Here is a 27678-nt window from a genome sequence, read left to right on the forward strand (position 1 = left end):
CACTGCTCATCTATTCCTTCTAGTTCCCTCCTCTCTACTGTTTCGAAACACAAATCAGCTAAGCCCTACTTATTTCATCACAGCTACGTGAATGTTTCTGATGCTTAAGGAATATTAAATTTTTGATTACTGCAAGGTGGTATCAACACTAGATGGTATTTTATGGAGAGAGAGGAAGAAAAGTTACTTCAGCAAACATTCAACTTCATCATTTAGTAGCTGTGTGATTTAGTCAAAGCAATCAATCTGTTTCTTTCATTCTAAGAAGGGGAGAATAATAACTATGAGATTATTACAGGGGTTTAATATGATAATACATAAAAAATGCCTCTGAAGGACTGGCACAGAGCAAGAGCACTGGGTAAGTGTTCACTGTTTTTCATGTTGCTATGAGGACAAGAGGGAGTCTATGCCAGGCAGCAAGGAGACCACCAGGCCTCAGTAAACCTCTGAAAGAACCTGGATGCTTCTGCACGCCAGCCCTTCCTTCCTCTCATACTTCAGTATTAAAGATGCGTGTGAACAAGATCACTCAACAGCAACACTTGCACTGAATGTGAACAAAGAAAATCAGTGGAGAATTTGATTGTGAAAACACTGAAAAGGGCCTTTTTTAGCACGGAAGATGATTCATATTTAACCTGTGGCTATTGTGGGTAAAGCTAGAATGACTGCCCAGGTTGGAAGTAGCATAATCACCAGAGAGGCTGGAGTATGTGGTCAGCCATATAACATTTTTAACAGGCATGGGGAAACAAAGTCTAATATGGAAAGAGCTAAATGTGAACAGTAGTTGAAATAACAACTTACTCCTTCTTTAATATGGAAGACTATCTTTTCACTTGACAAATGCCCCATGTAGCTTCTGTTATGTGAAATTAAAAGATACGGTACAATTTCATTATGGTGATAATTCCCTTTGCAATCATTTTTATTATGAAGCATTTCATATAGTTTTAAAATGTAGAGAATATAATAAACCCTTGGGTATACACCACTCAGCTTAAGAAATAAAACATTACAAATGTAACTGAAGCCTCCCCTAATGATCTCATTCCTAATTCCTCTTTCCCCTAGACCCCAAGGTAGTCGTCATACTGAATTTGGTGTTATTTAGTCACATGGGATGCATTCTCAAGGTTACTTTCTCAGACCAAGATAAAGAGGCTAGTCTTCTATCAATATTTAGAATGAATTATTCCCTTTGTGCCTCTGAGTAGAATTTATGATGTGGCAAGGTCTAGCAACATCATAATTTTAAATTAAATCAAAAAAGGGAAAATATCCTTATTTTAAGGCCACTCCAACTATGAAATGCAATGTCCTTAAAAAATAAAATGAAATCAAGGCTATCTGGAAATATGTGGAAAAAAAATTCTATCGATGTGGAAAGAATTCAAGATTTGAGTTTCAGTAATATGGCAGACTATACATTAAAAAATCTTTTCTGCTAGATTAGCTGGAAATGCTGAGAAAAACTACACAAACTATAAAGCAACGCACAGCTAAGCCCATATAAAAGAAAAATATCCAGGTGCCAGGAATATTGAAGCAACTAAAAACAGGACTGGCAAATGAGTAGGCTACTCTGCATTTGCCTTAATGATGGGTGGTGAGTAACAGTTGCAACCTAGGAATTTGGCTTTTAAGGTAATGCAAAGGACAGGACATGAGAACTTGGCTCTTGCAAGGTGGAAAATTGAAATTAAGATCCCTGCATAAAACTAGAAGGGCTACAATCTCAGTTGGGGGCAAAAAAAATCTCCCCACCAGCAAAAGAAGACAATAGACAATAGGGAAACTGGTTTATCTGGGGTAAAATAAATCCCTTGGGAATGTATAATCTGGGCCTGCACAACAAAAAGAGAATTGAATTTATGTCACATGTGGTCTAGAAAGCCACAAGTCAAAAGATTATGAAGAACTAAGTCCTAAGCCAAGGATCTCCAATGAGTGCACACAGAAGTAAATCCAAAACTATTTTGAAAGAACACTAACTCAAGTGGCACAGGAATTTTATAGATAAATTCATAACCCAAGATTTAAGGCAAAAGAGAAAACAAAAATAGTAGATTAAAACACCCAAGAAATTAACACAATAGAAATGTCTGACAGAGACTACTAGATAATCATGACTAAAAGAATTATCATATAAACTAATTAGTCTAAAATTCCCTAAAATTCTAGTAACTAATACAAATCTGCATTCCTTAACATAGACAAAAAATGAAAAATGGACAAAAAATGAAAAGTGGATGAATAGCCATTCAGGAAAGATTAATAATTGTGTTTTGGGGGAAGATAAGGGCAAACCCAGAAACAGGAAATACTCAATTATTTACCACTGAATTACTTTGGCACCACCTAAGAATATAAAGTTGTAAATGCACTTAATAGTTAGCTACTGGAGGATAACATGGCCTCCTTTTGGAAATGTGCAAACTCAGGCTCTTTCGTCAAAAGTATCTGCAAAAACATTGATGTGGAGAAAGCACCTGTATAGGATCTGGAGGATCCTGGTCTACACATCAAAATGAACACAGTAGTTTAAAAGTTGGACGAGATGGTAGTGAAGAAAAATGTCATACTCACCTTTAAATTTTCTCCTATATTTAACTATTTGTAATTTAACTCTATAAATTTATATAAAGATTTAACTTTATAAATTAATAATCAATATATTCACCATTGTCTCCTTACCTAATTTATTATTCTGAGGTCCCATGTAATAGATACCTATATAAACATCTCAGCATGATATCTATATTTGTTTGTTCATTATCTTTTACCTAAATCTCCTCCCAGCCACATGTTAGCAAACAAAGAATTCTGCCTATTTTATATTTCCAGTCATTTCTTGCCACTTCTATTGCCATATTCCTATCTGGCCCCTCATATATACCACCTGGGCTTTTCATTTAGTCATCAAATATTTCATTGCAAGGTTACTATCTATCAGGTACCGTTGTTCCAGATGCTACATTACTGAGATTCTTTCAGAACCTATCTTTATTGCCTCCAGTGCTTCCTGCTCCAATTGAATCTTACTGATTTAACCTTCTTAAAACACATATCACTCACCTACCTATTCATAACTCTTCAAGGGTTCCCTGAAAGAAGATACAAGCCAAACTTTTTACCTTGACTTTAAAAGGCCCTCCAAAATCTGGCCCAAAACTACCTTTCTAAAGTTTTCTCTCACCTTTCTCCTAGATGTTTACTTGCATGGGTTTGAGAATTAATATCTTCCACTGCTTCTTGGCCTTTTGGCTAAGATCAAATGAGAAGCAATATCTTCCTTTTTTTAAGTGAGGCTCGAACTCACAACCCTGAGATCGAGAGTCACATGCTCTTCCAACTGAGCCAGCCAGGTGCCCTGAAAGCAATATCTTCCAAATAGGCCATATAGATTTCTTCCTCCCAGAAAGCCAAACTGAGTAAAAAACAAAACCCAATTATATTCAATTTACAGAAAACATATAAGAAATATAAGGATATGAAATGGTCAAGAATAAAAGAATGGAAAAAGATGTAACATTCAACACCAATCAAAAGAAAATTGGTATAGCTTTATTAAATCAGAAAAGTAGCTTTTATGGCAAAAAATAAAAACAATACTAGAGACAAAGAAGTACATTCATTATAAATGGTGTGATTCATCAAAAAGATATAACAATTCTAAGTGTGTATGTACTTAATAACACAGCTTCAATATATAAAGAGAAAATTGACAGAATTATAAGGAAAAGTAGACAAATCCACAATCATGTGGAAGATTTTCAAACAACTTTCTTATTAACTGATAGAATGGGCAGACAAAAAAAATCAGTTGAGTAAAAAATATTGGGCATAATTAATAAACCTGATCTAATTAACATACATGGAGCACTGCAACATACAATTTTTTATGAAACACTAATAAAAATTGAGCATATGCTGGGCTAGTAAAGCGAGTATCAACAAATTTCAAAATATGTTCTTTGACCACAGAGTAATTATGCTAGAAATCAATGACTAAAGATATTTTGAGGGGTGCCTGAGTGGCTCAGTCGGTTGAGCATTGGACTCTTGATTTCAGCTCAGGTCATGATCTCAGAGTCATGGGACAGAACCCCTCGTCGCACTCCACATTCAGCAGGGAGTCTGCTTGAGATTCTCTCTCTCCTTCTCCCTCTGACCCTCCCCCGCTAAAATAAATAAATAAATAAATAAATCTTTTTTTTTTAAAAGATACATGGAAAATCTCCATATATTTGGAAAGAAAATGATGAAATGTACTTCTAAATAACCCATGGGTCAAAGAGAAGCATTCTAATAGATAATAGATATCATTCTAACTAGATGCTAGTGGATAATTATGTATCAACACATATAAGATCAACCAGACCTGTACTTAGAGGGTAATTTACAGCTCTAAGTGCATATTTTAGACAAGAAGAATGCTGGAAATCAGTAATTTAAGTATTCATCTCAAAAACTTAGAAAAATAAGGCAAATTAGCCCCAAAGAAAATAATTAAGAGCAGAAAGTAATGAAATAGAATACATGCATTAGAAAGGATAAAGCCAAAATTTGTTTCATAGAAAATACTAACAGAATTGATACATTTTTGCTGAGACTAATGAAAAAGAAAAAGGATATCACAAATAACCAATATCAGGAATGATGAGAGATCTAATAATACAGAGCCTACAGACATTATAAAGATCATAAAATGATAATATGAATAACTTTATGCCAATAAATTTGAAATGTAGACAAAATGGATAAACTCCCAGAAAAATACAAATTACCAAAACTTACACAAGAGGAAGTACAAAAATCTAAATAATTCATCTATTTAGAATTAGAAATCAAACCTATAATTATGTCTTCACAATGAATATTTTAAGTCATTTAAGGAATTACTCTAAGCTCATACAAACTCTTCCAGAAAACAAAAACTTTCTCATTTATTGTATGAAGACAAAATAATTCCAATACCAAAACATGAAAAGGACAGTACAAAAAGGAATACTATAGGCTAATCTCACTCGATGCAAAAACCATTGGTGCACATGGATGAAAAATTTCTAAACTAATTTTTACCAAACCAAGTTCAGTGATTCATAACAAAAGATAATGCCTATAGTCAAGTTAGATTTATTCCAGAAAGATGGTTATTCAACATGTAAAAATCAACCAATATAATCCAACATAATAATAAAAAAGAAAAAAATCATATGGTTATTTCAATAGGTGCAAGAAAAGCTTTTTATACCCTCAGTATTCATTCATGATTTTAAAACAAACAAATAATTTTGGTAAACTAGAAATAGAAAAGACTAGCATTAATTTTATTAAGGGTTTCTTGAAAAAAAAACCTAAGCATTCTTGGGAAAAACCTAAGCAAACATCATATAAAATGGTGAAATCTTAAAGCTTTCTCATTGGGATCAGAAACAAGGGAAGAATGACTGCTTTCAACATTCCATTTAACATCTCAGACTTCTATTTAATACATTACTGGAGGCATAATTAGTATAATAAGAAAAATAAAAGTATAAGGAAAGGAAAAGAAAAAAGAGGCATCATTTAGAGATGTAAAAAATCCAAAAGAATCTACAGAAAAATTATTTTAATTAAGGGGAAAGTTAGAAAGTTGCTGATTATAAAATAAATTTACAAAAATCAATTTTACTTCAATTTACCAAAATAAACTTCTTTAAGTATCATTTGTAATAGCATCAAAAATATCAAATTCCTAGGAATAAATCTATAAAAAATATACAAGATGTCTCCCAAGAAAACTATAAAACACTATTGAAAGACATTAAAGTCTCAAACAAATGGAGTCTTCTGTAAATCAGAAGAATCAATATTGAAAACTGTTCTCATTGATCTATAGATTCAAAGTAATCCCAATAAAAATGCTATAGTTTGTGTGTGTGTGTGTACGTGTTTATGTGTAAGCTAATAAGCTGAATATAAAATGTATATAGTAGTGAAAAAGGCCAAGAATGTTTGAAATAGTTTAAAAGGAACAAGCTGGAAGAACTTGATCTAGGAGAAAAAAGTGGTTGAGAGGGGACACAGAGAGAGCTTCCAGGATACTGAGGTGTTCTAATCTTTGGCATGTACCTAGGTGTCTACCTTGACCTAATTCATTAAGCTGGTGTTTGGTGCACTTTACTGTATATACATTATGCTTCATACACACAACTAAAAAGAAAAAAGGCTAAAAAAAAAAAACTGACAAAATCAGCCAAAGATTATCATAGATAGGACTCAGGTGCTCATCTAATTCCTATACAACCAAGTAACTTTCTTCTAGCTTGCAAATAATAAAGAAAAATTTCACATACAGAATCTTCCCATTAAAATATTTCCTCTTACTATATTCACTAGCTACAGAGTATATGCAAAATGGTTACTATTATTTAAAACAAGAAACTGCTTAGATTGTATTGTTTCTTCATATCACTAGTATATCTCATGCTTCAGTTGACACATCTTTAAAAAGAATTATAGTATGAATAATACTGTTTCAAAGCCTTCTTCAGTTTTAAAATAAGGCTTTCTTATTTTGAATCCAAAAGCAATTAGACATAAGACAAGCACAAATTGGACCCAAAGGAATGAAGTTGTGTTCCTACTAACGATGATTCTGTTTAAAAACACAACATGCCATATTCCAAGAACTCAAATATTTTTGTAATGGCCACTTGAGAGCCTTATTTGGAGCTGTGTATGATTTCTGATGGTCTTGCTTACAAGTGTATTTTTCTAAGAATTCCATTTATTATCTAAATCTCTGGAATGGAAGAGGGAACCTGGAACAATGGATCCAAACTGGGTGGACATTTCTATGATTCCACAAGCATCAATCTCTAAGGAATGCCCTTCGGAAAAACACAGATTTCCACCCGGCTTTTTACCCCAGGCAAACTTCTGATAACCTTCTCCATGGTTTCAATCTTAGATAATATTAGATAATCTTAGACAAATATTAAACATTTTAATTTACATAATAGTATGGTATTTGGAATACAAATGTTCCAAAAACTAGGGTTTTTATGCCACAGTCTCCTTTACAACTTATAATGAATGGTAGGGGGTGTTAGGCTACCCATATTGCCTCTTTTCTTCTCCGAAGTTTTAATATAGCATTAAATGTAAGAAATATATAAGAGTATGGATATAAAACCATAGTTATAACAGGATAAGAGTAAACTTTTACCACATCCTACCCTACCTTTTTTTCCATCCTGTAACTTAAAGATGTTACAGATTACTCAGGTTAGCACCCCACTGTACTACAGTCTGAAAATAACTTCCTCACTCCTCCACAAATTTGTAATTTTCCATGCCTAAAATGCCTCCCCATTTCATCTCTCTCTACTTAAATTTGCATGTTTTGGAACTAGAGTGTAAATTTAGGAACACTTTTTTCCCCACTCCTGATGATTCCCAACTAGAGAAGTTTCAATTCCTTTACTCTGGACCTCTCTCCAGCCTGTCACCCTGGCCCAGAGGAGGTTAACATCTGATTTGTGAATATAGGAAGAACAACTGAGAATATATGGCTCCGTTCCATCCTCCTTCTTTGAGAGAGCATCCTGCCCCATTCAGTGTGCAGCGAGCCATGACATAAATCTTAGGGATTCATTATTAGAAACCCAAATTAGCTAAGACTTCAAAAGACATCCATCAGCCTTCAGGAAAGAAGGTAATTATTTCAGCCTTCATCTTCACTATTTCTCAAGTTGTACAGAACCAAGGAAGGAGGCCTCTTCAGATAACCTTGTATACATGAGTGTCTTTCTATTCCATAAGAACCTTACAGCTACACTAGGCATTGGTGGTATCTGGTTTACTCAGTATTACTTCATACTGAGGATGTGTGAATGTCTCTGTGTGTCCCTAGCCATCATCAGCTAGACCAGAAGTTCTTCCTGAGTAAGACATGTGTTTTCTCCTTATTTGTATTCTACACGGGATTTAAGGCATTCAATAGTACATGTTGTTTGAAAAAAGATGCAATATTTTTCTCCTGGGAACTAGAAGTAATATAATTGATCACAGCATTGTAAGCATCTTTTTTTTTTTGTTTGATAGGAATGAGCAATCAAGTATCCATAATAATTAAAAAATGACACTGTGGATTATTCCCTTCTAAGTAAATCTTTATAAAATGTATGCTTTCCGGCCTTAGTATAGATCCTAAGCCAAACTACTTATCTTTCTTCATTGGCACAGTATTACTAACTTGCTTAGTTATGTCATTAAAGATAGTCTAGAACAGGAACTTCTTCTCAGTGAATCAAAACAGAGAAAGCTTACTCATTGTGGCCTGAGAGAACAATACTGAAAAGAGACAAGTTTGGTGCTAGCAAAATAGTGCTTATCATAAAATTCTAAATGGGCAAGACAGGACATCAACAAGAAGTAGCTACCAGCAGCTAAGGGATTCAGACCTAGATCAGGAGTAATAAAGGGTCTAGTAGACTGGCTTAGAACTAGTTAGATATGGCAAGTGTGCTGGAGCTTCTCTTCTAGCATGATACTCACTTCCTGCTTCTGGAAATGTGTGTCTTAAAGAACTTACAGGGCTGTTCATCTACTCCAGCTTGCAACACTGGAAAGTTATATCAAGAATGTTTTCCTTTTTGGTAAGGTTGAAAAATGCAAGAAATAAGTTTTGATATTTTGCATGGGCTCAAAAGGACAATGTAGCTAATAACTAAAAAGTCTGTCTTAGCCCCCACCCACTGTAACAGAATTTACAGAATTGAGAGGGTCCTACTGCTCTGTGTGGGAACATTCTATATAACTGCTAGCATGGCAGGGTATAAGTATATGGTAGATAATAAAATGCAGATGCTAAAAAGGGGTTCTAAGTTACCACACAGGCGGTATTGCAGAACTAGCGGTTATCTTCCCAAGTCCAGCAGAATTCATGAGGGAAGAGGGGGGAAAACAGCCATGTCTTCCCCATAGATTTCTCAGATCAAACCACATGAACCAAAGACAAACTAATAACAAAACCAGCTACTTTTTGTTAAATACTTATTTGCCACACACTGTGCTAAGCATTTCCATTTATTATCTCACTTAATCCTCTGAGATGAGTACCACTATTATTTCCAGTTTGCAGATGAGGGTGTCGAGGCTTAGAAAGATTGTGTGTGGCACATACTGCTTACTGTTTACCTCATATCTAGTCTCCCTTCTTCCTCACAGACAGAATACTGTTTGTATTTTTGTGTGTGTGTGTGTTTTTTTGGGGAGATGATGTGTTTTACCCTAGAAAATAGTAGTTTGCCTAAGGCAACAATGACAATCGTGCTCCTTGCCTTCCCAGACAAGCTTGCCTCTTGGGTAGAGACAACCGTATGACCCAGTTCTGACGAGATTCCTGGGGATAACGGAAGACAGATACGGCCAGTGCTACTCGTCTCCCTTCTCTCTCAAGCGCCAATGTGAGAGTTAGGATGACAGCAACTATTTTTTGACCATGAGAAGGACCTAAGAATTCTCAGGAAGCCAGTGTTATGAAGCTGCTGCACCAATGAAACAAACATGGATCTCCAGACTTTTTAATATACAAGAAATATAAAAACTTATTTAAGTCACTGTGGCAGGGATTTGTTATTCATAATTAAACATAGCCCTGACACAGTGATTTTGTGAAAATGAGATATAAGGCTTAAAGTATGTCAATACAAGATCTTAGAAAAACAATGTATATTTACTTCATGCCTACTATATGTTGAGAACTGTAATAATGCATTCCTTGTCTGACTCTGTCTTCAGGAGTTAGCAACATACACGGTATGACATTCATATGTTAATACAGTACTGGCAGAATACATAAGTACTAAGAGGATTTAGAATAAAAGAATTACCAAAATACACAGGATTAAAATCAGATAAGTAAAGGCATTCAAGGGAATGACTTTTGAGCCAATTTGTTTAGGAAAGTGGTATCAATTGTTAGAACAGTGACATTAAACGCCATTAGATGTTACCTATAAAATGGTAAAATGAGAATAAGGGAGTTGTGTGCATAAAACAGACAAGCATATTTGCTGGGCTAGAGCAAAAAGTCTGAGAATTCATATGAAAAGGTTATAAAAGAGGCAGGGAAGATGTATGGCCTTGAAGGGATGCCAAAGGACTTTGGGTTTACTTACATAGGTAAATTTATATAGGTAATGTGGAATTAGTATAGATTTTACAGAAAGCCGTATGATGGAATATTGTTTGGATAATTTTATCTTTGCATAAACTAAAGACCAATGGTTCAGCTGGGAGCTTCCTGCAATTGGCCTAGAGAGATGCAAATGGAGTGAAACTAAAAGTGATAATTAATATGGAGAAAGAATCTGCAGAACTTGGCATTACTGAGTATGGGAAGATGAAGGAGAGAAGTCAAAATCATACCCGATTGCCAGGCTAACAATTGAAAATTCTAAGAAAAAAAAATGGGTTTTATATTAACAGCCCTAATGACTTAGAAAAAAAATAAAACTTCCAAAGAACAGGTTACCTGCATCTCCTAGTAGTTACTGAATGCTACCTAAAACAACAGCACTTTAAAACAGCCAAATTCCTTTTCTTTGTCTTTGGTAAACACCTGAGCTTGTTATAACTTAAGAGCTGGATGGCTTCTTACCATTCTCCCTTTACCTAGGCTATCCCTGGTTCATTTTGTAGCCATATCCATTTAACATGTGATTCTTACAAATTTTAACAGTTGAAAAACAAACAGCTGGCTGAACTCTCTGCTTCAGTCTTTTGGATTCTTTGCTTCTTGGTAAGTGATCAGTATTTTGATACTGCTGTAGTAATAACAGGAAATGATCTGTTAAAACCTGGATCTCCAGCTATAGATGAATGCCAGAGTAAAGAGGAGAGCCAGTCTCAGAATAAAGTCTATAAAAACAGTTTGGGAAGTTATTTCTAAGACCACAGGGAGAGAATCATAATTTACTCTCAACATCAGAAAAGCAAATGCAGAGTGGAAGAATATCTTATGATGATCACTGAACTCTTATCAGTGGAAAGCTGATGGCCACAAACACAGTAATTATAACAACTGAGATGGTAAATGCTAGAGCTTCAATAATACATGAGGTGAAATACCATTTCCTGAAATAAAAATTCACCCAGAAAAAGTTTTCACAAGCAAGTAGAACACTTTTAGATTGGTCCAATTGTAATTTTGCCTATATGTACAAAATAGTAAATTGGTTCTATTCACCAGATAGGACAAGAGAAGACAAACGATGGTAATGGGATTAGCCACAGAAGAGAGAGAGGGCACTTTCACCTGGGGAGTCATAGAAGTGGGGAAAGCCAAACGATGTGGGCAAAAGAAGATAATCTTGGTTTAAAAGATGCTCAAGGTAAAAGTTCCACGTATAATTACAGCTACAAAGTATTATTTTCCCTAATGCTTTAATGTAACACATTTTACAAAATTTATCATTTTTTTTTTAAGATTTTATTTATTTGACAGAGAGAGACACAGCAAGAGAGGGAACACAAGCAGGGGGAGTGGGAGAGGGAGAAGCAGGCTTCCCGCTGAGCATGGAGCCCGATGCGGGGCTCGATCCCAGGACCCTGGGATCATGACCTGAGCCGAAGGCAGATGCTTGACAACTGAGCCACCCAGGCACCTACAAAATTTATCATTTTAAAAAGGTAATTGACAAAATAAACTAGTAACCAAGAATTCAATTAATAAAAATAATATATAAGTCAACATTTTATTAAGAATTTTAGAGCAATAACAATTTTCTAAAACACTAGAATTTTACACTCATAAAAATTTATACTGTGGTGTATTAATCTAGTGTATTACATTAATTGCTAAGTTAGTAGTCATAATGGCTAGAAGAACAGAAGGCATGGTAACTAAAATTACTTTCAAGATTGTCAGTGTTTTAATTGTTGGAAACTTTCAAACAAGAGTAAATGTACAAAACATCACAATTCTTAAAACACAAATCATCTGTTTCAAATTAATTGTTACTCATAAAAACAATGATAGTATGGATTCAAGAATAGGCTTGAAAAGTAAATAACTAGATATTACAAATAGTCTTTTAAAAATTCCACTTTCTCCACAAATGTCTTCTTTAGTTTCACCTCTGTCTTCCTGAACAGAAAGTCAACTCTCCCTTCCTCTATACCCTTACCCATCAATTAGAGATCTTACCACTCTAATTTCTGATTTGGCTCATTAGAGATTATTTCCCCTAATAGATTATAAGCAACTGGAAAGCAAGGTCTGCATCATATTTATCTTGGTCTCCTTATTAAATCTAACTTAATACCCAATATCTACTAGTCTTTTTTAGAGTTGCCCATTTATTAGTGTTCAATGAACCGCTGTATTTTATTTTATTATTTTTTTAATTTTTAAAGTTAATTTTTTAATGTGAGTATAGTTAACACACAGTGTTACATTAGTTTCAGGTGTACATCTTAGTGATTTGGAAACACTGTATTTTAAAATTCCAGTTTTATACAGCTTCTTATGACAATATTTCCCCAGCTACTGAGCTGATTTTGAAAGTATCTTACATTTAGTTTACATGTGAAATTTAAAAATTTAAATCTTATAACTCCACAGTTTGTCCAATACTCAAAAACAAATACTGATTATGAATGAGTGAATTTGCTGTCATTGTTTCCTTACCTATTAAAATCGCTCTTCAATCTTAGTTTTTTATTTTCAGATCCTTTCAGTAAGACATAGAACTACTTCAAATCTAGCATCTTTGAATGATTATTCTGTGAAACAGGTAGAATAAGCTATTTTTATTGAGGTTTAATTGACATGCAATAAACTGCACATATTTAAAGTGTGTAATTTGATAAATTTTGGAATATGTATATACTTGTGAAACCAGTACCACAATCAGATTAATGAACATTTCTATCATTCCCCCAAATAGTCCATCTCTCCTTACTTCTCCCGACTCCCCATCCCACACAACCATGGATCTGCTTTCTGTCATTTGATTTGTTTGCATTTTCTAGAATTAAAAAAAAAAAAGAATCAAATAGTATGTACTCTCTTTTGTATGGCTTCTCTCAGCATAATTTTTATGAAAATTTACCCATGTTGCTGCATGTACTAATCGTTCATTCATTTTTATTGCTGAGTACAGTATTCTATTATATGGATATATGACTATTCATATATGCTCCTATTGATCGATTTTTGGGTTGGTTCCAGTTTTCAGGTATTACAAATAAAGCTATATATATTCTTTGTATAGACATATGCTTTCTTTTCTGTTGGGTAAACATCAAGAAGTGAAATGACTGGGTCATATTAATAGGTATATGTTTAACTTGTTAAGAAATCACTGAACTGTTTTACAAAATGGTTATATAATTGCAACTTCACCATCAGTGTGAGGTCCAGTTCCTCCACATCTTTGCCATTGCTTGCAACTGTCTTTAATTCTAGCCAGTCTAGCAGCTGTGAAATGGTATCTCACTGTGGTTTTAGTTTGCATTTTACTAATGTCAATTGAAGCTGAGCATTTTTTTACAAGTTCATGTGCTAATCCTATATCTTCCTTGGAAAGTGACTATTCAAATTTTTTGCTTCCTTTATTGAATTGTTTGTGTTCTTACTGTTGAGTTTTAAGAATTCTTTATATATTCTAGATACAAGTCCTTTATCAGGTATATTATTTGCACTTTTAAAAGAGAAATGCAACTATTTTATTTTATTTTATTTTATTTTTAAGATTTTATTTATTTATTCATGAAAGACAGAGACAGAGACAGAGGCAGAGGGAGAAGTAGGCTCCCAAGGAGCAGGGAGCCCGACGGGGGGCTAGATCCCAGGACCCTGGGATCATAACCTGAGCCAAAGGCAGACACTTAACCGACTAAGGCACCCAGGCACCTGAAATGCAACTATTTTAGATAATTATGCTTTGTCAATATTATAATACATGGTCTATCTGTATTTTAAATAATCCTTATAAAAAGGGAACCATTATCTCCATAATCTTCCACTACCAATTTTTCCCATGCCTAATCAAGGTGGCCAGCCCGCTGGCATATAAAAACAGAGAGAATAAGAATAGAAATAGAAAACATACTGATTTTCTCAACATTCCTCTTAATCCCTCCTGATTTTAAGAGCCTCTTAGGAAACTATTAGTAGGAGGTAACAGAGTGGATCATGTAAATGATAATTAGTTCTCTTCCTTGTTTCTTTTAAGCAAAATTTTAAAAAGCATTTAGCAAGTCATAACATTATTACTAATAAAACCTTCTGTACTTTTTATTAGATTTCTCTCTCATACTAAGACCTTATGTTTACATGAATGTTTTCCTCATCAGGCTAAAGCAAAACATTCAATATAGTACCTAGTGAATATTGCTATTATTTTTGTTGATTCTCTCCTTTTTTTTTTCTTGTTGTTGTCTTGTTGTTGTTGTTGTTGTTTTTATGGAGCCCTGAGATCAAGACCTGAGCTGAGATCAGGAGTTAGACGCTTAACCGAATGAGCTACCCAGGTGCCCCTCTCTCCCCTTTTCTTTTAAGTGGAATTCATAGAAAGAACAGCAGAGATTCTACTAAGTGAAAAAATGAAAGCCTTTTTTAGAGTATCCATGTAAATCAGTACTCCTTGCCAAGAATAAAGCATACACATAATTATTTTTTAAACTTTACTATTTAATGGATTGAAGACCTAAATGTGAGACCTGAAACCATAAAACGCCTAAAAGAAAACACAGGCAGTAATCTGTGGGACATCAGCCTTAGCAACACATTTATGGATTTTTCTCAAGCAAGGGGAACAAAAGCAAAAATAAAATATTAGAACTACATCAAAATAAAAAGCTTTTACACAGGTAAGGAAACCACCAATAAAACAAAAAGGCAATCTACTGAATGACAGAAGATATTTGCACATAATATATCCAATAAGGAGTTAATATCCAAAATATATAAAGAACTTACACAACCAACACCAAAAAACAAACAATCCGATTAAAAAATAGGCAAAGAGGCACCTGAGTGGCTCAGTCGGTTAAGCGTCTGCCTTCGCTCAGGTCATGATCCCAGGGTCCTGGGATTGAGGCCCACATCAGGCTCCATGCTCAGCGGGGAGTCTGCTTCTCCCTCTACCACTTCCCCCCCTGCCTGTGCTCCCGCTCTCTCGTGCTCTCTCTCTCGAGTAAATAAATAAAATCTTTAAAAAAAAAAATAGGCAAAGGACCTGCATAGACATTTTTCCAAAGAAGACATACAGATAACCAACAGATATATGAAAAGATGCTCAATATCACTAATCACCCAGGAAATGCAAATCAAAACCACGATGAGATACCACCTCACACCTGTCAGAATGGCTATTATCAAAAAGACAAGAAATAACAAGTGTTGACAAGGATGTGGAGAAAAGGGAACCCTTTTGCATTACTGGTGGGAATGTAAACTGTGGCAACCACTGTAGAAAACAATATGGAGGATCCTCAAAAAATTAAAAATAGAACTACCATGGGGCGCCTGCATGGCTCAGTCAGTTAAGCGTCTGCTTTCCGCTCAGGTCATAATCTCGGGGTCCTGGGATTGGGCTCCATGTCAGGCTCCTTACTCAGTGGGGAGTCTGTTTCTCCCTGTCCCTCCACCCCTACCCCTCATTCATGCTCTCTCTCTCTCTCTCTCTCTCTGTCTCAAATAAATAGATAAAATCTTAAAAAAAAAAATAGAACTACCATATGATCTAGCAATTCCACTGCTGGGTATTTACCCAAAGAAAACAAAAACACTAATTCAAAAAGATATATGCATCCCTATGTTTTAAAGCAGCATTAACAAGATATGGAAGCAACCCAAGTGTCCATCAGCAGATGAATAAAGAAGATGTGCTATATAAATACACAGGATGGAATATTACTCTACCCTAAAAAAAGAATGAGATCCTGCCATTCACAATATGGAGGGACCTAGAGGGTATTATGCTAAGTGAAATAAATCAAAGAGAGAAAGACAAAGACCATCTGATTTCATTTATATGTGTAGTCTACAAAACAAAACAAACAAACTCTTAAATATAAGAGAACAAACTGGTGGTTGCCAGAGGGAAGGGGATTAGGGGGATGAGTGAAATACGTGAAGGGGATTAAGAGATCCAAACTTTCAGTTATAAAATAAGTAAGTCCTGGAGATAAAAAGTACAGCATAGAAAATACAGTCAGTAACATTGCAGTAACTTTGTATGGTGACTACACTCATCCTGGTGAGCACTGAGTAACACACAGAATTGTCAAATCACTATTATACACCTGAAACAAATAGAACATTGTATGTTAACTATACTTCAATTAAAAAAAAAAAGAATGAAAACTTTACAATTTAAGACTTCAATCTATCCAGCAATGCAAAAACCACCAAGGAATCTTTTCCAAACAAGAACCAATCTAGGGAAGTTCTGTGGCTATATAATTACCCTCCTAAAAAGTAACAAATACAGGGGGGGAAAAAGCATACAGAATCAAATCTACTCATTTTAAACTATGGAAAGAAAACACATTTTAAGCGCCTTTAAAATATTTTTATATACAAAGAACAATCTCATACATTTAAAAAACTTTATGAGACACATAACTATATTCTCCAAATCAGAATAGTTCTCATAAGATACCTAATGCTAAGCCTATTTTGATACTGTTTTTTAAAAGGCCCAATTTTAAAAGAATAAGCTTCCTCTAGAAAGAAAAAAAGAGAAGAAGAATTTTGGCCTATTAAAGACAGTATCTATTGAAAAAACATAGTATTGTTCCCAAACATTCAATAAAGCATCACTCTAATGCACATTCACTATAGGAAATAATCACTTAGTAAAAAAAATTGTGTTATCTCTTAAAATTTTCAGTTCAATTGTTTTTCGTTATAATGAAAAATTTAATGATTGGCTTCAAATCTTTTTTTAATAATGTAAAATATGTGAGCTTCATTCTATGTTAAAGAAAATAAAAATTATATGACCCAAAATCTATTTATTAAAGTTACAATAAAATACTCTTCAATGCATACAAAATTGCAAAGTAACTGATGTTTTTTTCAATAAAGATTCCAGATATAATATTTACTGACAAGATAAAACAAAGATATGTTTAATGACTTTTGTCCTGTGTTAAGGTCACCTTATGGAACGATACATCATGAAATCGATAGTTGTACATCTAGGAAATTTACCAATGGAGCTCTCTTCTACTGGCGTGTATATTTTAATTTGTCTCATGTGGGTGTCTCTTCCATTTTGATGATTGGCTAGAACAGCAATCTGTATCATGAATGTGCGAGTTGGCTTCTTATGATTATCAGTTAAGGGTACGTGAATCCAGCCACTTGGTTCTACCAATTCAAGTTGCTGCCAAGAAAACAAAAGTCAGATTATGTTTTCACCCAATGAATATAATTTATTATAATGAACACACTCTAAAGTTGACTTAAAATTAACTTTTTGCTCACTGAGAGAATGACAATATGATAACAACCATTACCAGTTACTTGGCACTTTTACATCGTGGTCCATTTTTACACTTGCTAATAAGCACTCTACATGTACCATATTAGTAGACAAAATAAAAATAGGTGTATGCAGTCTTAGTGTTTATAGAAACTTGTATAACTTACAAGTTTAGAATCAGACATGTATACATGTATACAGCCAATGGAAGACCATTGTGATATAAGTAGAAAAAGAACCTAACATTATGCTTCCAGTATACTTTATTTCAAGGACCATACCTAATATACTTAAACACATTTAAAAATAAATCAGAGTCTATATAAACTACAAGAATATTAACAAAAAGAAAATCAATCATTAAACAAAATCAAACAAAGCTTTTTTTCTTGAACAACAGTAAGTGATTTATCTAGTCTGGATGATATTCTAAACCTAAAATCTAGATTTTTAATAAGAAATGCCAGATAAATTTTTTTTAATTCTTAATTTTATTTTAATCAAGAGTCCAAACTATCCTTCCTTAACAAGGGAAAGAAAATCATAAGTCAACCGCTTTGATCTCAGCCAGCAACTTCTTCCTAGACATATCGCCAAAGGCAAGGGAAGCAAGGGCAAAAATGAACTATTGGGACTTCAAGATAAAAAGTTTTTGCACAGCAAAGGAAACAGTCAACAAAACCAAAAGACAACTGAAAGAATGGGAGAAGATATTTGCAAATGACATATCAGATAAAGAGCTAGTATCCAAAATCTATAAAGAACTTATCAAACTCAACACCCAAGAAACAAATAATCCAATCAAGAAATGGGCAGAAGACATGAACAGACATTTCTGCAAAGACATCCAATGGTCAACAGACACATGAAAAAATGTTCAACATCACTCGGCATCAAGGAAAGCCAAATCAAAACCTCAATGAGATACCACCTCACACCAGTCAGAATGGCTAAAATGAACAAGTCAGGAAATGGCAGATGTTGGCAGGGATGCGGAGAAAGGGGAACCCTCCTACACTGTTGGTGGGAATGCAAGCTGGTGCAGCCCCTCTGGAAAACAGTGTGGAGGTTCCTCAAAAAGTTGAAAATAGAACTACCCTATGACCCAGCAATTGCACTACTGGGTATTTACCCCAAAGATACAAACGTAGTGATCTGAAGGGGTACATGCACCCCAGTGTTTATAGCAGCAATGTCCACAACAACCAAACTATGGAAAGAACCTAGATGTCCATCAACAGATGAATGGATAAAGAAGTATACACACACACACACACACACACACACACACACACACACAATGGAATATTATGCAGCCATCAAAAAACCCGAAATCTTGCCATTTGCAACGACGTGGATGGAACTAGAGGGTATTATGCTAAGTGAAATAAGTCAATCAGAGAAAGACAAGTATCATATGATCTCACTGATATGAGGAATTTGAGAAATAAGACAGAGGATCATAGGGGAAGGGAGGAAAAAATGAAACAAGATGAAACCAGAGAGGGAGACAAGCCATAAGAGACTCTTAATCTCAGGAAACAAACTGAGGGTTTGTAGAGTGGTGAGGGGTGCGAGGGATGGGGTGGCTGGGTGATGGACATTGGGGAGGGTATGTGCTACAGTGAGCGCTGTGAATTGTGTAAGACTGATGAATCAGAGACCTGTACCTCTGAAACAAATAATACATGATATGTTAAAAAAAAAAGATGGTAGGAAGGGAAAAATGAAGGGGGGGAAATCGGAGCAGGAGACGAACCATGAGAAACTATGGACTCTGAGAAACAAACTGAGGGTTCTAGAGAGGAGGGGAGGTGGAGAGATGGGTTAGCCCGGTGATGGGTATTAAGGAGGGCACGTGTTGCATGGACCACTGGGTGTTATACACAAACAATGAATCACGGAACACTACATCAAAAACTAATTATGTAATGTATGGTGATTAACATAACATAATAAAATGAAATTTAAAAAAAATTATAAGTCAAAACATAAACCTAGGTTCCTAAAAGTTTTTCTAAAGTTATGAAGTAGTTTTTAAAAGATAATTATTGTTTTCTAAATTATCTTAATTATCGAACACATATAAACTATATACATCACCAAAAATGTAAGTTTATCTTATCAGCACAGCCAAATAGCAGTGTCAAAGAATCTAAATCTGGATTCCATGAGTTAGTTATTCTAGCAAAACAATTAAGTGAATCTTCTTCCACTGTATCTTCTTTTCCTTCCCTCTCTCCCTTTCTTCCTTTTTCTTTTTCTTTCTTTCATTCTTTTTCATTTTTCTCTTCTCCCTTTTCCCTCCTTCTTCTTTCTTCATTCTTTCATTCATTCTTTTTATAGGAGAAGGGTGGGTAGACAAAAGTAGAGATGTGGACAAGATAAAAAGAGAAGGAATCCTAAAAAAGGGTAATTATTTTTAAGACTGAATGACTTCTTCTTTTAACTACAGAATGTAAGAATGAAGAAATCTTTACTCCTTGTGGTATTTTTAGTCAGTGGTTTTTTTGTTTGTTTGTTTTTTAAATAAACTTCTATTAGCACTAACTTAAAATGAAAGAATTAGAGACCAGATATATCTGGTTTCCATCACTAACCTTTTATTCAACCAGGTAACAAATAGTTATTGAGTACTTAAAATGTTCAAGGTATTTCTCTAAGTATATTTAAGCATACAAAACATGAATAAGGCCTTCTAACTAACCTTAAAACAAGCTCAGAGGCAAACAACCTTCATTTGTTTCATTCAGTTTCCTCAAGTATAAAATAAAGGGATTGGACAAGTTATCATCCAGTGTCCCTTCCAGCTCTGACATTTAATGATTCTAAATAAAAGAAAGATAGGGTAAGCAGAATAATGGAATCCCAAAGATGTCCATGTCCTTTCCCAAAACCTGCGGTTATTTTAACTTACATGGCAAACAGGGCTTTGCAGGTGTGATTAAGTTAAAGATCCTGAGATGAGAAGATTATCCTGGATTTCCTAGGTGGACATAATGTAATCACAAGGCCCTCTTATAAGAGGAAGGCAGGAGAGACAGAGGAGATGTGATGGTGGAAGCAAAGGTTGGAGTGATGTGACCATAAGCCAAGGAAAGTAGGCAACCTCTAGAAGTTGGACAAGGCAAGGAAGGAATGGTTTCCCCCTAGAAATCCCCAGGAAAGAAGGCAGCTTGCTGACACCTTGATTTTAATTCATAAGACCCATTTTTGGACTTATGTCCTCTAGAACTGTAAGAGAACAAATTTGTGTTGTTTTAAGCTACTGCCTGTGTGGTAATTTGTTATAGCAGGTAAAGGAAACTATGACAATAGATATTTGTAGTTCAGAGAACTACAAGAGTTCAGAGAAGAAGAAAGATCTTCTGGGTGAAAGAAGAATCTATTCTCAAGTTAAATGTACTATAATGAACTTCAACAATGAACAAAAAAAAAAAAACTAAGATTCTAAATTCAACTTCTTACTAATAGAATGCTTTTGACAAATGTAACCATTATTTCTGATAGACTCAATGTTATTTTCTTAGGGTATCTTAAATGCTTTAGTGTACTGAAAGTTATATCAAGATTTTGTAGCAGGAGGGAGCTGTTTGGCTAATGTTGGTGTCCCGAAGGAAGAGCCCTGTGGGGCTGGCATACAGAACTCTTGAGGAGTGGGAGCCAAGTCACTTGTGGTGCTGACATTTCTGACATAGGGTTCGCTAGGCTGGTACTGTGAGTGTTAGAAAAACTGCAAACTGGACTTGGGTATAGCTATGGGAAGGAACTGCTGCTGTGAAGAAACCCTGCTAGGATGATGGAAAGCAAACAGGACACAAACACAAGGAAGTAAGCCTCTTTTTTCTCTTCCTGCCATGCAATCTCCCTCTAGCCCACCTTTTTACCAGAGCTCAACAGATATGCAAGGGCTCCAAACATATCAAATCTTTACTGAGCAACTGTTATGTGCCAAACAACATTCTAGGGACTGAAAACAAACAAACAAAAAATACAGTAGCAAATAAGACAGATCACACCTGAAAAGAATTACAGAGGTACAAAGAGATAGGATTTAAACATGATAGTAAGACTTCGAGAAAGAAGTTATAATAAAAATACTAGTAGTGAGGAAGAAACAACAAAAATAGTCAAAAAGAATAAATCAACATGCTTATAAAATAAAAAGTAAATGCCAATAATAATTCCTCAAAAAGAATGCTAATGATAATAGCAGCAAGCTCTTACCTAGCACTACTATGTGCCAGGTAATGCTCTAAGTGCATTAAGTATATTAATTATTTAATCCTAGCAATGAGGCAGGTAATATTATTATCCTGATGTCACAAATGAGACAACCGAGACAGAAAGGTTAAGTACTTTCAGTGAAGTCACACAGCTGGTACATGGCAGAGCTGAGATTCAAACAGGCAGTGTGATTCCAGGGACTATGCTTTTAAAAAAACATAATGTGTTTTACATTATATAAAGATAATTTAGAAGTAATAATTTTATCTGAACTCCTATCTTATACAAATAAAACATGAATTAATGAAATATGGGTAGGAGAGAATTCCCCACTAATCTCATCATAATACAATTTCCTTTATATCCTACACATAAATAAACATAGACACAGGATATAAAGGGAATTATAAAAGGAACAACAACAGAATTAAAAATAGAATTTCAATTTTGAAATCTTTAGAGGAAAAAGGTAAATAGTATTATATATACTAAAAAAGAGTTTTGAAAAAGGACATGGCAGGATGTTATACAGAAAGTCTAAAGTAAGTTCATAAAAGATATATGTCTGCATCAAACACCACCTTTAAAAAACTCAGGTTCTTGGGGCACCTGGCAGGCTCAGTCGGTGGAGCATGTGACTCTTGATCTCAGGAATGTGAGTTAGAGCTGCATGTTTGGTATGGAGACTACTTAACAATAACATTAAGAAAAAAAAAACAGAAACAACAATAACAACAACAAAAAAAGGTTCTCTTGAGGATATTATGCCAGTGAAATGTGCCAGTCACAAAAAAACAAATACTACATGATTCCACTCGCATAAGGTACCCAGCTAGTGTAGTCAAATTCAGAGACAGAAAGTAGAATGATGGTTGCCAGGGGCTGCAGGGAGAGGGAAATGGGGAGTTAGTGTTTAATGGATACGGAGTTTCAGTTTGGGAAGATAAAAAAAAAAGTTGTGGAGGTGGATGGTGGTGATGGTTGCACAACAATGCACTCAATGCTACAGAACTGTACTTATGAATGATTAAAATGATAAATTTTACATTATGTATATTTTAACCACACAAAAACTCCACTTCTCTGTTTAACTAAAAAAAACCCCAAATCATGCGGTGATATTAAAAGCCTAAAACACTGTTGACAGAAGTGTAAAATGGTGTCACCACCTTGGAAAATCATCTCACAGTTCCTCAAGTGATTAAACATAGTTACCATATAACCCAGCAATTCTACCCTCAGATGTATATCCCAAAGAAATAAAAAACATGTTCACCCAAAAACATGTACACAGATGTTTATAACAGCATGATTCATAATAGTCAAAAGATGCAAACAACCTAAATGTCCTGCAGTTGATGAATGGATAAACAAAACAGGGTATACCCATACAATGGAATAATATTTGGCAATAAAAAGAAATGAAGCACTGATATATGCATAACACAGATGAACCTTGAAAATAAGTGAAACAAGCTAGTCACAAAGGACTGCATTCTATATGATTCCATTTATATCTCAATAATTAAATAGATACAAGTTAAATATATACTGCATCGGGCTCCCTGCTCTGCGGGGAGCCTGCTTCTCCCTCTGTCTCTAATGAATAAATAAAATCTTTAAAAATATATATATATATATAAAACATCTCACAGTGTTGGTGGCAATGGAAGCTGGTACAGCCACTCTGGAAAACAGTATGGAGTTTCCACAAGAAGTTAAAAATAGAGCTATGCTACAACCCAGCAATTGCACTACTGGGTATTTACCCCAAAGACACAGATGTACTGAAAAGAAGGGGCACCTGCACCCCAGTGTTCATAGCAGCAATGTCCACAATAGCCAAACTGTGGAAGGAACTGAGATGCCCTTCAACAGATGAATGGATAAAGAAGATGAGGCTCATATATACAATGAAGTATTTCTCAGCCATCAGAAAGGATGAATACCTACCATTTACATTGACGTGGATGGAATTGGAGGGTATTGTGTTAAGTGAAATAAGTCAATCAGAGAAAGACAATTATCATGTGGTTTCACTCATATGTGGAACATAAGGAATAGTGTGGAGGACCGCAGGGGAAGGGAGGGAAAACTGAATGGGAAGAAATCAGAGAGGGAGACAAACCATGAGAAACTCTTAACTCTGGGAAACAAACCGAGGGTTGCGGAAGGGGAGGTGGGTGGAGCGATGGGGTAACTGGGTGATGGGCATTAAGAAGGGCATGTGAGGTGATGAGCACTGGGTGTTAGACACAACTGATGAATCACTGAACACTACATCTGAAACTAATGATGTACTATATGTTGGCTAGTTGAATTTAAATTAAAAAAAATCTATCATGTTGGTAAAGATTAAAATAATTAAGAACACCAATTACTGGTGAGGGTAAGGGAAATGTACTTTCATGGACTTATATGGAAATTAAATAGGTATAACCTTTCAGAAGAGAAATCTGGTAACACCTATCAAAATTTTAAATATAACTATCCTTTAACAGAGTAACTTCACTTCTGGAACTACAGGGAAATGCTTAATGGCACAAGGATATGTAATAATATTCGTAATTGCAAATAGGTTAAATGGCTACCAATAGAAGGGTGTTTGTGGTAGCCAGCCCCCAAGATGAGCCCAGTGATTTATGCTCTTAAGTAGTTTCTTCCTACAGTGGGTTAGGGTTGGCTTTTGCAACCAAGAGTATGTCAAAAGTGACAATGAGACTTTGCAGATAGGTCATAAAAGGCATTGCAGCTTCTGCCTTGGTCTGTTGTGCCATTCCTTCTGGGAGAAACCAGCTACCATGACATGAAGACACTCAAGAAGCCCCAGGAGAGATCCCTATGGAGACAAACCTAGACCCAACCTGCCAGCCACATGAGTGAACCACCTTAGAAGTGGAACGATTCTCCAGTCTCAGTCAGCCTAGCTGACATAGGACTGTAACTGCATGAGAGACTATAAGAGAGAAATGGCTCTTTCCAAATTCCTGAATGGAAATCATGAGAGATAATAAATGATTACTGTTGTTTAATACCAGTAAGTTTTAGATTATTTGTTATACAGCAATAGTAAAACACAGAGTAGTTAAATAGATAATGGTCCATATCCTGGAATACCTTACAGCAAGTAAAAATGCTATATCTCTCACTATATACTTGCAGTTATTTGCAGCTATCTCTGGTTAATTTTAAAAAGCAAAATACTGAATAACTTTTATATGATCTTATATACATTTTTATAGATTATTTTTGTGTGGACAGAGAAAAGTCTAAGGATATTCATCAAAATACAAATTGATAATATCTATAATGAGAATATGGATTCATTTTCCTTTTATTCTAACTTTACTACCTATGTTTTTCTTAATAAACAAGTATCTTATTTAAAAAGCTATTTTTAATTTGATGGTGGCTGGGGGAGGTAAAAGTTTCAGAACGTTTCAGTATCTGAGTTTAGTATCTCATTGAGAGTACTCCTTTCCTCCACTAATAGATTCATCCTTTTTGGTGATTTCTACATCCATAGAGACAATCCTTTTAGAACAATCTGTATTCTGCTCCCCTCAATTTCTTCACTTCCAACGATTTTGACTTCTGCCTTAGTTATACCTCCACAGTCATATTCTGTACTTGATCGTGAGCAATGGCTACAATATAGCTGAAATGTTGACTTAAAATATCCCCAGCTCCATGCTAAGTTACTGGCTTTCTCTAGTGATCCCCATGGCAATAGTATTACCCCCAGCAAAATAGCTACACTACTGATTCCATCTACTTTCTTTTTTTTTTTTAAGATTTTATTTATTTATTCATAAGAGACAGATAGAGAGAGGCAGAGGGAGAAGCAGGCTTCCCGCAGAGCAGGGAGCCCGATGAGGGACTTGATCCCAGGACCCTACTTTCTTACTGTTCATTAATCCATTCACTCTTAGTTCCCACTTTATCTCAATAACATCCAATAGTTCATCATGATAATCAATCTTTTTACACACTTAATGTCCCTTTCTCACTGTTTTTCTTTTCTTTTCTTTTCTTTTTTTTTTAAGGAAAAGAACAATCCTGGTTAAATCCAACTCTCTGCTTATTCTATACCTATTGAAGAAAAATAATCAACCATGCTAACTGGTTCTCACTTTAAATTCAAGACGACAAGTGTCTATTCAAGTGTATATTTAGCACAATGCAAAATTCCTACTATATCCCTTTAGAAAATTTGCTTTCACTGTCTCTGGGACAGCTATTTCCAGGCTTCTCCTCAAATCCTAACACTTCCTCTAATCTTCTTTCTCTGAGCTAATATCTTATTTCATTAAGAAAACAGACAATCAGAAAAAAAATACCATCTTCCCATCAGCTGTTATACAGTAAAATAACTGCGCCTGACCTTTCTGAGGCCAGCTCTTCCATTTGTCAACAGATCCCTTTGCAAAGACTTTCCCAACCAAAGACTCTGCTCCCTAATAAACATTCTCTCTCCAAATCATTTTCTCTTCTCCACTGGATCACTGTCATCAGCATCTGAACATGCCACAATATTTGTCATTTTAAAAATTAAAAATAAGTCAGAATGGCTAAAATTAACAAGTCAGGAAATGGCAGATGTTGGGAGAGGATGTGGAGAAAGGGGAACCCTCCTACACTGTTGGTGGGAATGCAAGCTGGTGCAGCCCCTCTGGAAAACAGTATGGAGGTTCCTCAAACAGTTGAAAATAGAGCTACCCTATGACCCAGCAATTGCACTACTGGGTATTTACCCCAAAGATACAAATGTAGTGATCCGAAGGGGTACGTGCACTCGATGTTTATAGCAGCAATGTCCACAATAGCCAAACTGTGGAAAGAGCCAAGATGTCCATCAACAGATGAATGGATAAAGAAGATGTGGTATATATACACAATGGAATATTATGCAGCCATCAAAAGGAATGAAATCTTGCCATTTGCAACAACGTGGATGGAACTGGAGGGTATAATGCTGAGTGAAATAAGTCAATCAGAGAAAGACAAGTATCATATGACCTCACTGATGTGAGGAATTCTTAATCTCAGGAAACAAACTGAGGGTTGCTGGAGTGGTGGGGGGTGGGAGGGATGGGGTGGCTGGGTGATAGACAGTGGGTAGGGGATGTGCTATGGTGAGCGCTGTGAATTGTGCAAGACTGTTGAATCACAGACCTGTACCTCTGAAACAAATAGTACATTATATGTTAAAAAAAAAAGAAGATAGTAGGGAGGGAAAAATGAAGGGGGGGAATCAGAGGGGGAGACGAACCATGGGAGACGATGGACTCTGAAAAACAAACTGAGGGTTCTAGAGGGAAGGGGGTGGGGGATGGGTTAGCCTGGTGATGGGTATTAAAGAGGGCACGTTCTGCGTGGAGCACTGGGTATTATGCACAAACAATGAATCATGGAACACTACATCAAGAACTAATGATGTAATGTATGGTGATTAACATAACATAAAATAAAATAAAATAAAATAAAAATAAAAAATAAAACCCTTTCTTAATTCTATGTCCTCCTCCACTTACCCCCCAATTCTCTATTCCCTTTTACTGCAAAACTCCTTAAAAAGGTTTATTTTTTTACCTGCTAGTTATTTTCCCACTCCAACCTGAATTTTGTCCCCACCACTGAAACCAATCTTTGACCAATCTGGTCAAATTCACCAGGGACCCCCAACTTGCCAAATCAATTCCCTCTCAGAACAGTTCTTTGATACAGTTTATTACTGAATTCTGGGTTTTATCTAATGATTTTACCTTATGATCCCGACCACAATATCTACTTATATTTAAGGTTTTAAGGCTTTTAAAACTTTAAGTTATATTATAGTTTAAACACAGTTTTGTACACAAAATACATAACATGGTTTACTAAAGACAGTTAAGAGAATGTTCTAAATTACAGAGAAAATAAGTGGTAACTTGGTAAAGATAAATTTAAAAAT

At 35.2% G+C, this 27678-nt stretch overlaps 1 protein-coding gene across 4 annotated transcripts in view; it reads right to left on the reverse strand.

Moving 5' to 3' along the window:
- Positions 1-27678, reverse strand: part of ANAPC10 (anaphase promoting complex subunit 10) — a 221523-nt gene that overhangs the window by 119423 nt on the left and 74422 nt on the right. For 2 of the 4 annotated variants that reach the window (XM_027597812.2, XM_027597813.2), the window contains exon 5: positions 16099-17399. The exons of 1 other annotated variant lie outside the window; for it this stretch is intronic. In XM_027597812.2, coding sequence (XP_027453613.1) covers positions 17169-17399 — 231 coding nt within the window. In that variant the 3' untranslated portion in view covers positions 16099-17168. Of the gene's footprint in view, positions 1-16098; positions 17400-27678 lie in introns of those variants that run through there. One more of the 4 variants, XM_027597814.2, reaches the window with a different exon arrangement.

This window comes from Zalophus californianus, chromosome 2, assembly GCF_009762305.2.
Source record: "Zalophus californianus isolate mZalCal1 chromosome 2, mZalCal1.pri.v2, whole genome shotgun sequence".
NCBI lineage: Eukaryota > Metazoa > Chordata > Mammalia > Carnivora > Otariidae > Zalophus > Zalophus californianus.